Source organism: Rhinolophus ferrumequinum, chromosome 7 (assembly GCF_004115265.2).
Source record: "Rhinolophus ferrumequinum isolate MPI-CBG mRhiFer1 chromosome 7, mRhiFer1_v1.p, whole genome shotgun sequence".
Lineage (NCBI taxonomy): Eukaryota > Metazoa > Chordata > Mammalia > Chiroptera > Rhinolophidae > Rhinolophus > Rhinolophus ferrumequinum.
This window is the reverse complement of record NC_046290.1, coordinates 35,585,191-35,600,594: the sequence shown is the minus strand read 5'-3', so window position 1 is coordinate 35,600,594 and position 15,404 is coordinate 35,585,191. Positions and strand designations below refer to the sequence as shown.

Here is a 15,404-nt window from a genome sequence, read left to right as displayed (position 1 = left end):
TTTTGGAGTCTATTTGAATAGCTTCGTTGTCTAATGTGGGTAACATAATTGTCAAATATTTATTCACTGATTACCGTACAGGTTCAAAAGATTACACTGGAGATGGAAAAGCATAACTTAGAAAAACTAAATGTTGATTACCATAGATTTTTCAATGTGAGTTACTGGAGTTAAGGAGTGCGTCAAAGAGAAATAGGTAGAAGAGAGGTGGAAGGGAAGGGATAGCAATAAGTCAGCAGTTCTCAAAGTATAGCTTGGGGACACTGGGGGGTCCCTAGGAACTTTTTAGAGATTTACAGGGTAAAAACTATTTTCATAATTTTATTAAGATGTTATTTATCTTTATTTATTCCCATTCTCTTACAAGGGTGCCATGGAGATTTCTGGGGTGTTGCATTATGTATAAGACAGACTGAATACAAAAGCAGAGATGAGAGTTTAGCTGCCTTTTATTAAGCCTGAAATGAAATAGATTTACAAAAATATAAAAAATTTACATTTTATAAAAATTTACATTTTTCTCACTGAGGGGATTTAGATACTTTTCATAAAGATATGTTATCCATATTAACATGTAAAAAGGTTTCTAAGTTGTTATTTTAATGAATTAGTTAAGTAAATATTTGAAACTTTATCTGCTTTAATGTATAATACAGTAAATCTCAGTAGATATAACTCACATAAAAGCTCCTTGGGGACTTTTGATGATTTTTAAAAGTTACTGTAATGGGGTCTGAAGACAAAAATGTTTGACAATGGAGTGTTAGAACCACATATTGTGATGCAAAACTTTGAGAAGGAAAGTATATGACAAAGCATTTAATCTGACCTGAAGTTAGTGCCAGTTCTGAGTTACAGTAGTATATTGCATATTGATAAAATTAGACACAAAGTATCTTGAAGTTATTTTGTGCCGCAGGACCTAAAATATTACATAAAAAGAAGAAAGAAAAAAAAATGGTCTCTGCTAGTCTTTGTGTGAATTAGCAAAAGCCACTTCTTCCTCCAGCCACTTTCCTGGAGGAAAATAATTGTAATAAATATACAAAGCTATTAAGACTGTAATGTGAATGATGCCCAATAGAGTTGTGTGGTACACAGTTGATTGTGGTGGCTTTGAGTATCAGTTGGAAGATCCAGTGCCATTGGTTGTCAGCTGCTTCTCAGACCAAATTATGAGACCAAAATGTTCGAGAACCACTGACATGAGAAACGGTGCAGAGGTGAGATTGAACACAGTGGGTTCAGAGAATGTAATGATCTAGCTAGAGCAAAAATTTGCGTTAGGAATAGTAGGAACTAAAGTCTTGAGGCAGACTAAGGTCCGATCATTGGAGAATCTTGGGATTTGAGGTGGTAGGTAGTCATTGATGGTTCTTAAGCAGAGCGCTAGATGTAGAAATAGTTTGGGAAGTTCAGAATAACAATAGTTGGCAGGATTAATGGGTGGGTGGGTGGGTAGTCACACAAGACCAAGGTGGTCTTGAATATAGGAGACCAGGAAAGAAGGTATTAATTATCTTGATACAGCCTCTCTCTCCTAGGTTGTGACTGTCAAAAAGGCGTGGGAGAATAGGAGTGTCCTGTTTGGCAATAGGTAAACATCAAGTCTAGGCTTTAGATTGGAAAAATGGAATTCTCAGTGATTCCCTTGAATTTTTTCAATTTTCTAAGAGGAACACTGAGATAACTGCTTTATTCCTGAGTAAGGCGTGAGGGAAAGTCTGATTTTCAGATATTTGGCAAGTTTTACACACTATTAAGATCACCTTTTAATTAAAGAAAAGTTTTACTATGCTGCCCTCTTCTGGATCTTTTGTAAATGCCTAAGTAATTCTTCCACTGGTGGTCACTTAGTGTAGGCTGAATTGCGAAATACAGAAACTCAGCAAAAAGGGGAAAAAAGAGAAAGAAAGAAAAAAAAGAAATCAAGGTAAAATACAAAAAGAAATTAAGCCAAATCAAAATATATACAAACTTAGAAATATTTTCTCAACGCTTTATTTTGAAAAATTCTAACTTATAGAAAAATACAGTGAGCAACCATGTATCTTTTATGTAGGTTCACCAATTGTTAACATTTTGCAACATTTTCCCCCATATATATTTTTTCCTTTTCCGTTTGAATGTAAATTCCAGACATCAGCTTCCCAAAAATGACATTTTTCTAATTCCAGTACCATTATCACATTTTTTAAAGTGAACCTTAATTAAATATTGTGAATATATAGTCCATATTTAAATTTCTCTAATTTCAAAAATGCCTTTTTTTAGCTTTGTGTTCTTTTGTTATTTGTTTTTAAGTTGAATCTAAATTCACACATTGCATTTGATCTATTTTAGTCAAGTCCAATTTAATCTATGTCCTGCTTTCATTTCTTTTTTACGACACAAAACTTTTATGAAGAAACCATGCTTGCGTCTTGTATAACGTTGTTTTTTTGTTTTGTTTTGTTTTGTTTTACTTAGCAGAATGGTGGAAATGGATATGTTTTATTTTTTTTTAATTTTATTATTATTTCCCGTCCTTCACCCCTCTCCCCTTTGGCAATCATTAGATTGTTTTGTTTTAAAATTTTTTGGTAAGCTATAGTTGGCATACAATATTATATTAGTTTTAGGTGTACAACATAGTGATTTGATATTTATATACCTTATGATGTGATCACCACACTAAGTCTAGTAACCATCTGTCACCATGCAAAGTTATTACAATATTATTGACTATATTCCCTATGCTATATAGTACATCTCATGGCTTATTTATTTAATAACTGGAAGTTTGTACCTCTTATTCCCCTTCAGCTTTTTCACCCATCCCGTCACCTGTCTCTCCTCTGGCAACCATCAGTTTGTTACGTTTCTTTGAGTCTGTTCTTGTTTTGTTTGCTTGTTTACGTTTTTCAGTTCCACATATAAGTGAAATCATGTGGTATTTATCTTTCTCCATCTGACTTATTTCACATAACATAATACCATCTAGGTCCATCCATGTTGTTGCAAGTGGCAATATTTCATTCATTTTTATTGGTGAGTAATTTTCCCTTATATTTATACCACGTCTTCTTTATTTATTCTTCTATCACTGGACATTTAGGTTGCTTTCATATCATGGCTATTATAAATACTGCTGTAATAAACAGGGGTGCATATATCTTTTCAAATTAGTGTTTTTATTTTCCTCGGATAAATACTCAGGACTAGAATTGCTGGATAGTATGGTAGTTCTATTTTTAATTTTTTGAGGAACCTCCATACTGTTTTCCATAACAGCTGCACCAATTTACATTCCCACCAACAGTGCACAAGGGTTCCCTTTTCTCCACAGCCTCACCAACACTTGTTATTTGTTGACTTTTTGATAATAGCCATTTTGACAAGTATGAGGTGGTATCTCATTGTGGTTTTGGTTTGCATTTCCCTAATAGCTAGTGATGTTGATCATCTTTTCATGTGTCTGTTGGCCACCTGTATATCTTCTTTGGAGAAATGTCTATTCAGGTCCTCTGCCCTTTTTTAAGTTAAATTTATTGGGGTGAAATTGGTTAGTAAAATTATGTAGGTTTCAAGTGTACAATTCTGTAATACATCATCTATATACGGCATTGTGTGTTCACCACCCAGAGTGAGTTCTCCTTCTGCCCATTTTTTAATAGGATTGTTTGGTTTTTATATGTTGAGTTGTAAGAGTTCCTTGTATATTTTGGATATTAACCCTTTATCAGATATGTCATTTGTGAATATCTTTTCACATTCAATAGGTTGTCTTTTCATTTTTTTGCTGGTTTCTTTTGCTGTGCAAAAGCTTTTTAGTTTGATATAATCCCATTTGTTTATTTTTGCTTTTGTTATCCTTGCCTAAGGAGACTTATCCAAAAAGATACTGCTAAGATCGATGTCAAAGAGTTTATGCCTGTTTTCTTCTAGGAATTTTATGGTTTCAGGTCTTACATTTAAATCTTTAATCCATTTTTAGTTTATTTTTGTATATGGTGTAAGAGAGTGGTCTAGCTTCATTTTTTTGCATGTTTCTGTCTAGTTTTCCCACCACCATTTATTTGAAGAGACTATCCTTTCCCCAGTGAGTATTCTTTGCTCCCTTGTCAAATATTAGTTGACTGTATATGGAGGCTTTATTTCTGGGTTCTTGATTCTGTTCCATTGATCTATGCGTCTACTTTTTTACCACTACTGTACCATTTTGTTTACCATAGCTTTATAGTATAGTTTGAAATAAAAAAGTGGGATGCCTGCAGCTTTTTCTTTCTCAGGATTGTTTTGGCTATTAGGGGTCTTTTGTTGTTCCATACAAATTTTAGGATTGTTTTTTCTACTTCTGTGAAAAACGTCACTTGGAATTTTGACAGAGATTGCATTGAATGTAAAAATGTCTTTGAGTAGTACGGACATTTTAATATTAATTCTTCTAGTCCATGAACACAAACTATCTTTCTATCTATTTGTGTCTACTTAAGTATTTTTCATCAAAGTTTGTTTTCATTGTACAAATCTTTCACCTCCTTAAATTTATTCCTAAGTATTCTTATTGTTTTTAATGCTGTTGTGAATGGGACTGTTTTCATTTCTTTCTCAGTTATTTCTTTATTAGTGTATAGAAATGCAACTGATTTCTATATGTTGATTTTGCTTCCTGCAACTTTATTGAGGTCATTGATTAGTTCTAACAGGTTTTTGGTGGTCTTTAGGAGTTTCTATACATAAGATCGTATCGTCTGCAGAGACAGTTTTACTTCTTCCTTTCTGATTTGGATGCCTCTTATTTATTTTTTTTCTTGTCTAAGTGTTCTGGCTAGGACTTTCAGTACTATGTTGAATAGGAGTGGTGTGAATGGCACCCTTCATTGTTCCTGATCTTAGAGGAAAAGCTTTCAACTATTCACTGTTGAGTAAGATGTTAGCTGTGAGTTTGCCATACATGGCTTTTATTTTGTTGAGGTATTTTCCCCCTATACCCAAATTGTTGAGAGTTTTTATCATGAAAGGATGTTATATTTTGTCACATGCATTTCTGCATCTATTGAGATTTTTATCTTTCATTCTATTAATACTGTACCTGACATTTATTGATATTTTTCTTTCTTTTTTTAAAATTTTTATTGGGAAACTGTGTTTTTCCAGGACCTATCAGCTCTAAGTCAAGTCGTTGTTTTCAATCTAGTTGTGGAGGGCACAGCTCCATGTGGGAATTGAACTGGCAACCTTGGTGTTTTTTGAGCACTGCGCTCTAACCAACTGAGCCCACCAGCTGCCCTACTGGCAGCTCAGCTGCAAGTCAAGCCGTTATTTTCACTCTAATTGTGGAGGGCACAGCTCACTGGCCCATGTGGGAATCAAACCAGCAACCTTGGTGTTATGAGCACTGTGCTCTAACCAACTGAGCCAACTGGCTGCCCAACATTTATTGATTTTCATATATTGAACCTTGTATCCCAGGAATAAATTCCACTTGATCATGGTGTATGATTCTTATAATATGCTGTTGAATTTGGTTCGTTAATATTTTGTTGAAAAATCTTGTATCTATAGTCATTAGATATATTGGCCCATAGTTTTCTTATAGTGTCCTTATGTGGCTTTGGTATCAGGGTAATACTGGCCTCAGAAAATGAGTTTGGGAGTGTTCCCTTCTCTTCAGTTTTTGGAAGAGTTTGAGAAGGATGAATATTAATTCTTCTTTAAATGTTTGATAGAATTTGCCAGTGAAACCATCTAGTTCTGGCCTTTTTCCTTTTTTGGGAGTTTTCTGATTATTGATTCAATCTCCTTACTTGTTATTGGTCTGTTCAGATTTTCTTTCTTCATGATTCAGTTTTGGTGGGGACATCTTATTTGCTGTGATGCTCACATTACTCTTTCCTCATAATTTTTATTTATTTTTCAATTACAGTTGACATACAATACTACATCAGTTTCAGGTATACAACACAGTGATTAGACATTTACATAACTTATTAAATTATCACTCTGATTAGTACCCATCTGATACCATATAGAGTTATTACAACATGATTGATTGTATTCCCTATGCTTTATTTTACATCCCTGTGGCTGTTTTCATAACTGGTAATTTGTACTTTGTTGAAGTTCTGATTTCATCTCTTCCTCTCCTAAGGGCGTTGCGCACACTTGTAACCAGTGTTTTGAACAGTGTATCTGGTAGATTGCTAGTCTCCCTTTAGTCATTTTTCTGGAGTTTTGTCCTGTTCTTTCGTTTGGTACATATTTGTCTTCTCATTTTGGTTGCCCCCCTATGTCTGTTTATACTTGTATGTATTAGGTAGGGCTGCTGGTGTCCCAGTCTTGGCCGAGTAGTCTTAAGTAGTAGGTGCCCTGTGGGGCCCAGTGACACAGTCTCCCTGGTCACCTGAGCTGGGTGTTCCTCGTGTGGGTTGTGTGCCCTCCTGTAATACTTGGGCCTTGATTGCTGTCGGCACATCAGTGGGTGGGCTTGTCCCTCAGGCTGCTGGCTGTGAGGGCCCTTTGTGACTGCAGGGGCTGACCCACGGGGCACCTTTGTGACTACAGGGGCAGACCCACGGAGCTGCTTTCGCGGGACTCTGCCCTTCCCAAGTCTGCCCTTCGGGTGTGTTGTTTGTGGGGTAGTTGGGCGGTGCTGTGACATGGTCTGAAGCTGGCCCCCTCGTGTGTTTGACTGGACTGTCTTGGGAGGGGCTCTGGTGCACGTCAAGGTCAGCCGCGGCTTGTGCCAGGCTTGGGGCAACCAGATGGGAGTTACAGTGCAAGTTGAGACCAGTCACTGTTTGTGCTGGGCCTGAGGCCGTTTAGCAAGAGCTACAAGGCATGCCAAGGCCAGCTGCTGCTTGTTTGGGGTTTGCAGACTTTTGAGAGTTTGGGAAAGTCCACACCATGAGCCTAGACAGGATGCTTGTGTGGAAAAGCTGCCGGAAGAGGTTCAGGCCAGGCGAGTGAGTTGGATAGGGTTCAGTCTCAGGGAATCACCAGGGCAGTGTCAGCCAGGGTAATGGAGAGCACAGATTTGGCGCCCACCTGCACCTGCCAGCTGCATGGGGTAGGGCTCAGCAAAGAACGGTGGCACCTGCCAGCACTTCCATCCCTGGAAGGCGACCCTCTCCCCCTCCCCGCCCCCCCAGCTCTCCCCCTGACGTTCATCAGTGCAGATCCTCCTTGTGTGTCTCTGGCCCTTTTGGAGCTGCTGCCGCTGTGCTGGAGCCAGAGTGAGTGAGTTTGTGAGACTTGTGTGCTGGCCCCGTAAGAGCAGCCTGTCTACCGGTGCTTTGTCCCTCGGATACTCAATCCCCGTTTTCACAGCCAGGTATTATGGAGATTCCCCCCCCAGCACTGGTGCCCCGGGCTGGGGAGCCCCGTGGGACTGGGACCCCTCACTCCTCAGGGGGACCGCCACAGCAGAGACATCTCTTCTGCTGCTTAATCGCCACCCCGTGGGTGTGGGAACTGCCTGTTCTGCGTGTCCACTCCTCCTAGCAGTCTTGACGTGGCTTCTTCTTTATATCCTTTCGTTATAGGACTTGTTCAGCTCATCTTCAGGGGGTTCTCCATGATGGTTGTTCTAGAATTTGTCAGTTTGACATGATCGTAGGAGGAAGTAAGCAGTTTACTTTCTCCACTGTCTTCATCAGAAGTTGCCTGGACTCTCATTTTTATCTGAAGACTGCAGTTGTCTTCTGACCTACTCTGCCTCTTGTACTACCCCATTTGATTCTTTCTTCAAGATGCTGCTACGGTGATTTTTATGACAAATATGATCATGCCACTTGCTGTGAAAGATTTTTCAATATTCCACCATACCTCGCTGTTTCTCCTCCTTACTGTTTCGTCTAGTTCCAGCCCTCCTCCTCTGTATGTATACAAAGCTGAGAAATTTCATTAAGCAAATTGACTTTAAAGGAAAATAGCACTCGTTATCTCAAAAATAAACTCTAATAGGAATTTCAGCATTGCGTGAAGAACACCTTTGGATCGTGAAGGCTTTGTCTCAGTAGCTTCGCCGTTTTCTCTACAGGGCTGGCAAGGCTATGAACTGAAGGCCACGAGGCGTGGGCCCCAGTGACAGCAGCTTCACTACAAAGTGATGACACTGTCTTTAAGTGGTTGATGGAGTTCTTTAGTCCCAGATCATGCAGGCAGAGTGTCTATTGTAAAACTTAAAGGTGAACTACCACTGTGATGGCATATTTGAATGCTACGCATGCATAGTGTGCTACATGATAATTAGGCGTTAGTGGTAAGCATTTCACATTCTTGCATTTGGACATTGATTTTCTCTTCAGAGGTTAGTTCTCTGGTATCTATAACCAGCATCTCTACTTTCCCCTCATCTCTTATATCTTAGAATAAAAAAGTCCAGGATCCAGGTTCCCAAAACTGAGACTCCCAATTTCTTCTTTTGTTTTATAAGCCTGGACTCAGGTCAGAGCTCAAAATGCAGCCAGCCACAGGCCAAATCTAGCATATGTTTTCACCTATAGCTCCTAATAAAAATTTGTTTCTAATAAAAAAATGTTTGATAGCACGTAAAATCTAAGTTTTTAACTTCTTTTGAAAATTTAGAGACTTTGGCAACATTGGACTTTTTTTTCCCTTCCTTCCAGCATGGCAGCCATGGCTCCTTAGACATGAATTTGGCATGAACTCTCAGGTCAGCCACAAGCCCTACAAGGACACTTGTAGCTCCACAGGAATTTCAGTCTGTGACCTTTGGGTCACTCATTGATTCATACAAACATATATTGTGCATCCAGTGAGCCTGGCACTGTTCTAGGCCATTTACATAGGTTCTCTCACTTCCTACAACTGTTCCTTTCATTTTATAGATGGATAAATGGAGGTTCAGCAAGTCAAACAGTTACATAGCTGGCAAGTGGCAGAGCCAGATTTGACCCAGGTTGTCTCAGGCTCTGTGGCCACCAAGTCCATCACCTATTTTAAAAGGCCCATCCTTTCCTCCCTTATGTCAGTTCAACCAGTGATTTTTGCTTACAGCATAAATTAAACAACAAACCCACAAACTCATGCCATAAAAGATGGTACTTTGCGTAAATTTCTTAGTCGTTATTTTCTCCAATAATGGCAGTATTTGCACGCATTTTGTTTTATAATAGGTGAATTACTGTATCAGTTCACAAATGCATTCACTGGTATTTCCGTGAGCATGATACCCCAACATTTTTCTAGATTCTATCTAACCTGCAGAATTGGTCATTTAATAAAGTTATTAATATTATGTAAATAGACTCAAGGAACAATAGTTTATTTTATTCCTCTCAAAAAGCTTTTCTCAATATTTTCCTAAAATGACAAAAGTGTATACTTTAGCAAAAATATTGAGCCTATTTAAAAACTGTGTATTTTAAATCAAATTATACAGAAACTTTAAAACAAATGTAGAGACAGAAAATGGCTTCAGAACTCAGTTATTCAGTGACATTTCTTATTTTGCAGGGTTTGATCATGTGAGAAACAACTACTGAGCAGAAATAGGAAGGATGAAAGTGGAAAACACAACTACAAGGTACGATCTAAGACTAAAACTATGGGCTGGCCCAGTGAGTTCTCTGGTACAGCTAGAATTACAGCTTGATTGCAATTACATCTCCTCATTTATGAAATGGAGTATAGTCACTGTGTTCCAAAGTATGCCTGACAAATAGTAGCTGGTGAATAAATCCTCCTTTCCAATAGTTTAATGTAAGAGGACAGATTTTTTTTAATACCATATTATATAAAAAGAGTTATGTGAATAAAATCAATTATGTTTAACCTATGCCATCTGGGAGGAGTGGTAGCATTTACATGAAAGTGTGTAACATATAGAAGGTCAAAGAAGAACTAAGGAATGGTTCTAGATTGAATGAGACTGAAGAAATGTGACAACTAAGGACAACACGTCTCTAGGTGTTTGGATCCTTTTGTTATAAAGGTCATACCTGGGCAGCTGGCAAAACCTGAGTGAGGCCTTTGGTGAAGGGTATTTGAGAGTTCTTTGTGGTATTCTTACAACTTTTTTGTAAGAATGAAATTATTTCAAAAAAAGTAAAAGTAACAACCTTTGTTCAAAAACTTTTATTTGCTATAAAGACAAAACACCAAAATAGGTACAAATACTATAAAATTGGTTCAATGGGGTAAAAATTTTAATTAAAATATCTTGATATATTTAAAATAACAAAGGATACACTTAAGCCAAATTTTCTTAACCCAGAGATTTTTTTTTTGTAACATTTGCTTACACAGTAAGGTGCTAAGAGAAGTTAGCCCTTAAGCCCTGGAAGTCTTAGGAATCATAGTCACACAGCAAATATAATTTCATTGTGAAAGTGAACTTTGGTAGAAGAAAAATCTATAGGACACCTGAGGTAGTAGAAACTGGAATAAACAGCAGTAGACGTTATTTACAACTTGAGTACCAAATAACATTAAGAACACAAAAATAATTACACAATACAATTTTCAGTCCAGCTTTGATCCAAAGAAAATAAGAATATTACATCACATTTGCATTAAAAACAAAACAAAAAAACAAAACACCACAATTACCAGCAAGCTGAGGGAACTGCAAACAAACTCAAACAATGGATTTTGACATCTAGAGGCTGTCTGAGTTTGAAATGTGGTGGGCATGGTGATCTACAAAGTAATACTGATTAGCTGAGGTTCCTCAGTTTATACAGTTTACATTACTGTCAGACAGTTTTGATCTGACCAATGATCTTCCAGTACATAAAATGGCAAGAGTGCATCCTTTAAAGCTTGCACATGACAGACTTGGAAACAATCTTATTAGAACTGTGAAAATTCTAAGTAGTCAAAAAAGAGAGAAAATAAAAAAAGTCAAGTACAACACATTTAGAGCTACCAAACTTCACATTTCGGTACTATTTTTAACTCTTCAAATATTGCCAATCTTCCAAAACAAAGGAATGTAAAATTTCACTAAGAAACACATTCACATTTTAAAAAAACAAAAAAGAAAAACTGCCTTTTAAAAATTGTATGTAATATATCCCTGTAAACTTACCTTGTAACTTATTTTACTTCCAATTTGTGTTGTACATTAAAATGTACTCTCTCTATATATAGCTTATTTAGTTTCTCCTGAGTCTTTGAGAATAACCAATTCTATTTCATTCTGCAACAATTCAACTGGCTTCTGAAGAGTTAAAACAACATCTCAAAAAGTTGTATTAAATACTTAATCAGTACTTGATTTAAAAGACTCACAAAAAAAAGGGATAAAAGAGCTGCCATGTTCCTTCAGGATTCCATGCATCGGAATTCAACTTAGGTGAAACCATTAGATAAGTGTGCAAACTCCAATGAATTAGTATGTAAATGAAATTCAATTTCACTTTTCTTCCTGAATACATTTTCCACGTTCAAATCAAATTTATTGCTTAAAAACACTATTACTCATTGGTAGTTGAGTAATTTTTATCTATCAGCCAGGTCTATTGTAAAGAGATGATGCATAGTAGAAGGAAAATAGCAGTTACATGTTATTATCAGTGATGATGAATGATGGATTGTTACATACAGAGTAAGACTTAAATGGTGTGAAGTTTCCTACAAAAGAAACCAATACCTTTTGAAAATTCAAATAAATTTCAAGGTAATCTTGATCTTGGTTTGAGCTGCATCACAGAGAATAGTTGAGTTTCACTTAATTTATATTTAACCTGCACAAGACGAGCAGTGACTGACTCAATGAAGGTAGTATTAAATTCCAATTTTAAAAACAAACAAAATTCTGTATTTAAAAAAACTCTTGCAATAGCAAGATATTTAATAAGATCTAGTTCACACCTAGTTCTATTTTTTTTCTGGTTTGAAACGATCACCTTTCCCTGAATATTAAACAAAAATGAAGGTGAAATGAAAATATAGAACCATGATTTCCAAAAACGAAATGAATGGGCCAACAGTAAAATGCACAATGAACCACAATTGCCCAGGCATTTAAAAAAATAAAGGTCAACTGTGGGTCATAAAAAAGTTATCAACTTTAAAAAATATATTTATTTACTGCTATTCATAGCACATTCTGACCTAAAAGAGGCAGATACTGATTTTTATAGCCAGTGACAAAAAAAAAAAAAAACACCCAAAAAAACGGAATTGCAGAACCCTCTGCTTGTGATCAAGATGTGAAATGGAATAATAGAAACATTAAAATAGATCCTGAGCCCCTCAGCTGCTAATATTGCTGAAAAAGTGCTCCAAAAATAATAAAATTATGCTTCTGTTAATTAGTCATGCAAACTTCATTGCTTTCCTGTTCACCTAGGGCCAGTTCTTTGAAAGGCACGGTTTACAGTTTCTGCACAAACTGTGGACTTTTGCATACTAAGCTTAGGTACAGATCATGATTTGTCAATCACATACTTAGGTAAGGGTTCCCCACTGGTCTCGTTCATAGCTGCTCAGTGGCATGAAGGCCAGCAGATTATCAACGTGGTTCTCCACAAAAGTTTTTTCTCTTATTGAGCATCCTGTATCCATTACAGTTTATTTTTATAATTGGCTACCATGTAGTACGGAAGACTGGATGCTTCAGTAGCTCTCTCGATGGAGGTCTGTCCTGAGGTTGAAGTTCTAAACAACGAAGAGCCACATCTCGTAAACCAGGAGACAAATGTGAAGGGATCGATGGAGCAGTAGTTGCACTGGCAATCTGCAGGAGAGACACCAGAGAGCTGAAGCTTCCCATAAGAGGAACTTGGGATCTAGAAATACCTGCATGTTTCATAACCTCTATATATGCATCTTGTACACAGAGGACTTGAAGCAGAAGTGAGTGGACTTTTTGTTAAAAAGGAGTCTATGGAAAAACACCCACTGGATGGGAGGTTTCTTCTAAGAATCCTTCAAATTTTAGTATTTTAGTAACTGATCAAATACATTCTGACCAGCACGGGCCACTTCACAAAGAGGTAACTGTGCTAAATGCTTTACTCAGGCCCAGAGCTAATTTCATCTTCATAATAATCCCATGCTTTATTACATGCATTTTATAAACAAGAAAACAGAGGGTAGACAGAAGAAGCTCTTTTCCTAGTCACATGGCTATAAAAGGATGGAGCCAGGGTTTAGAACCAGGTCTGTATGCCCAAAGCCCAAGCTTTTAACAAGCACATGTCTGACTCAAAAGTTAAAAATCTCAGTCATTATTCTCTGATGGAAATTAAAAGAACGGATTTGAGAGTTGTCAGAAAGGTTGAACAGACAATATTTGTCAACCCATTTGGGTATGAATTTTTTAAACATAGAAAATAGTAAATTAGAGTTAAAAAATTTTGTGGATTATATATAATACATGAAGAGCTTTAAGTATTTAAATTTGAAAGTATATGTATATATTACATATTTCATCCAGGAGCAATGATCTATATTTGCTAATTCAGTGTTCACAACGACTTTGTAGAATATAAAGAATGAGAACTGACTGTACATGCTGCAGTATTCACACCATATAAATTCCTGGAGATGGATACATAATACTTATCTCAAGGCAGATATGCATTCATGTTAGTTAAGGAGAACCCATGAAAATTCGCCTCCTACCTAGCAGAAAGAAATTTTTATCTCATAATTACCTTAAATATCAAAGCAAGATGATTGGAGTGTTTTTCTGCATTCCAAGGTGGTTTGGCACAAGCCATTTCTATAATAGCACAGCCAACACTCCATACATCGCAGCTCCTACCATACTGCTGACCTCGTAGTACCTGAAATAAAGCAGAGACAATCTGGAAAGCTGACTCATTAAAAACGAGAAAGTCATTTTGTAACTATGGGTTCTAGGTTTTTACTTCAGAGCAAAACAAAGGTACAAACAACAATTCTGTGGACTACCAGCTGTCTCATTTGTTTCATTAATAAGCTTAATCTCCTATGTGGCACAAAAATATTTTGGAGAATGGTGAGATTCTAAAGAAGAGTCAGATGAAATCATAGAATTTCAAAGTAGCCCATTGCACTTAGTAAACTATGGGGCAGTAGGACAACCAACAATTACAACGCATGACCATGAAGAGAGTTCTAAAGCCAACAGAAGAGGCCCAGTTCACAACCGCCACACTTAAACTGCTTTCAATATTACTAAGATCTGCTTCTGCGTGCTCATCTCCCTTTGGAATAGAGAACAATTTTTTACATTTCTATAATGTGTACTTTGGTTTTACTACAAAACTACTATAAATTAGTCAATAATTCTTAAGTAGAAATAGCCTTTAAGCAACTCTATTAAAACCTATCTTTTAAAATTTTATTAAGATGAAGACGGAAAGGAAGGAATTAAGGGTCTGAAATCAAGGATATCATTAAAACCTATTTTTAGGGCCAGGGACTTCTAATTGGTTAAGCACATACTGGATAACACTGCAAAATAATTTGGTCACACAGAACTCCAAAATATTTTCTTTCATCACACTCAAAACTGCTTCTCACCTCAGGTGCCATAAATGCAATTGTCCCCAATAGCTGTCCCTGAAACTCTCCCGCACCAGTTCCTTTTGATGCCAATCTGGCTGCAGCTCCGAAATCTGCAATTCTCAGTCTCTGACCTGTGCTGTCAATTAGCAAATTGGCACCTGTCAACAAAAACAGCAAATGATCTCATATGTTACAAATAAAATGACAGATTAAAAACTCAGTAAAATAACTACTAATGACATAGGATAACTAATGATAAAAGAAAGAAGTGGACCACATGTCAGAGGTTCAGACAAAGCTACTCTCCCTCCCAATTTATTTCATTATTGCTAAAAGCACACAGGTCTCTACAGTGTAAACTAAATAAAATCCAAAGCCTCAGAGAGAAAATCTGACAAAGCATCAAGGCATAAGGACATAAAGGCAGAGATTTAGTGAAACTTTAAATAAGTGTTGAAAATCTTTATAATGATTCCCAACAAAAATCTTTCTTCAAAGTTCATATTTTAGTGTGGTTTACATTTTAAGACAAAGTTCTGCTGAAACACACTGACCTAGAGGAATTCAAACTACTGTAATTTCATAATTATAGCTTAATATAAAATACTACTTAATATAAAATACTACTTGACTACATCTGTCAAATAATAGCTGAAGACAAACAAAGTTGCACTTACTTAACTGAACTGCAAAAGATTTTTCTTAAAAGGAGTTTATAATATCCCAATTAATCTAAATAAAACTGGGAACAGGAACTTTTGAGGAGACAGTGCAGTATGAGACCGAGACAGGGAATTGGAGATCTGGATTCTACACTTGTTTTGCCATCAACTGGTAGTAAGCAGGACCGTGGAAAAGTCTCAGCCGCTCTGAGGAAGTCAGATAATGTGACTCGGAAGGTTCCTTCATTTCTAATAATTCTAGCGATTTGAGTTACTCAGGAGGAACAATTC

At 36.8% G+C, this 15,404-nt stretch overlaps 1 protein-coding gene and 1 long non-coding RNA gene across 3 annotated transcripts in view; one reads left to right on the top strand and one right to left on the bottom strand.

Moving 5' to 3' along the window:
- Nucleotides 1-15,404, top strand: part of LOC117025305 (uncharacterized) — a 78,265-nt gene that overhangs the window by 7,463 nt on the left and 55,398 nt on the right. The window contains exon 2 of the long non-coding RNA XR_004423578.1: nucleotides 9,463-9,532. This is a non-coding gene — a long non-coding RNA (uncharacterized LOC117025305). The remainder of the gene's footprint in view (nucleotides 1-9,462; nucleotides 9,533-15,404) is intronic.
- Nucleotides 10,069-15,404, bottom strand: part of MAP3K1 (mitogen-activated protein kinase kinase kinase 1) — a 74,146-nt gene continuing 68,810 nt past the window's right edge. The window contains exons 18-20 of one of the 2 annotated variants that reach the window (XM_033111178.1): nucleotides 14,467-14,609; nucleotides 13,614-13,745; nucleotides 10,069-12,691 (exon numbers count right to left, since the gene is read on the bottom strand). In XM_033111178.1, the coding sequence (XP_032967069.1) occupies nucleotides 12,542-12,691; nucleotides 13,614-13,745; nucleotides 14,467-14,609 (425 nt within the window). In that variant the 3' untranslated portion in view covers nucleotides 10,069-12,541. The remainder of the gene's footprint in view (nucleotides 12,692-13,613; nucleotides 13,746-14,466; nucleotides 14,610-15,404) is intronic. The other variant, XM_033111179.1, reaches the window with a different exon arrangement.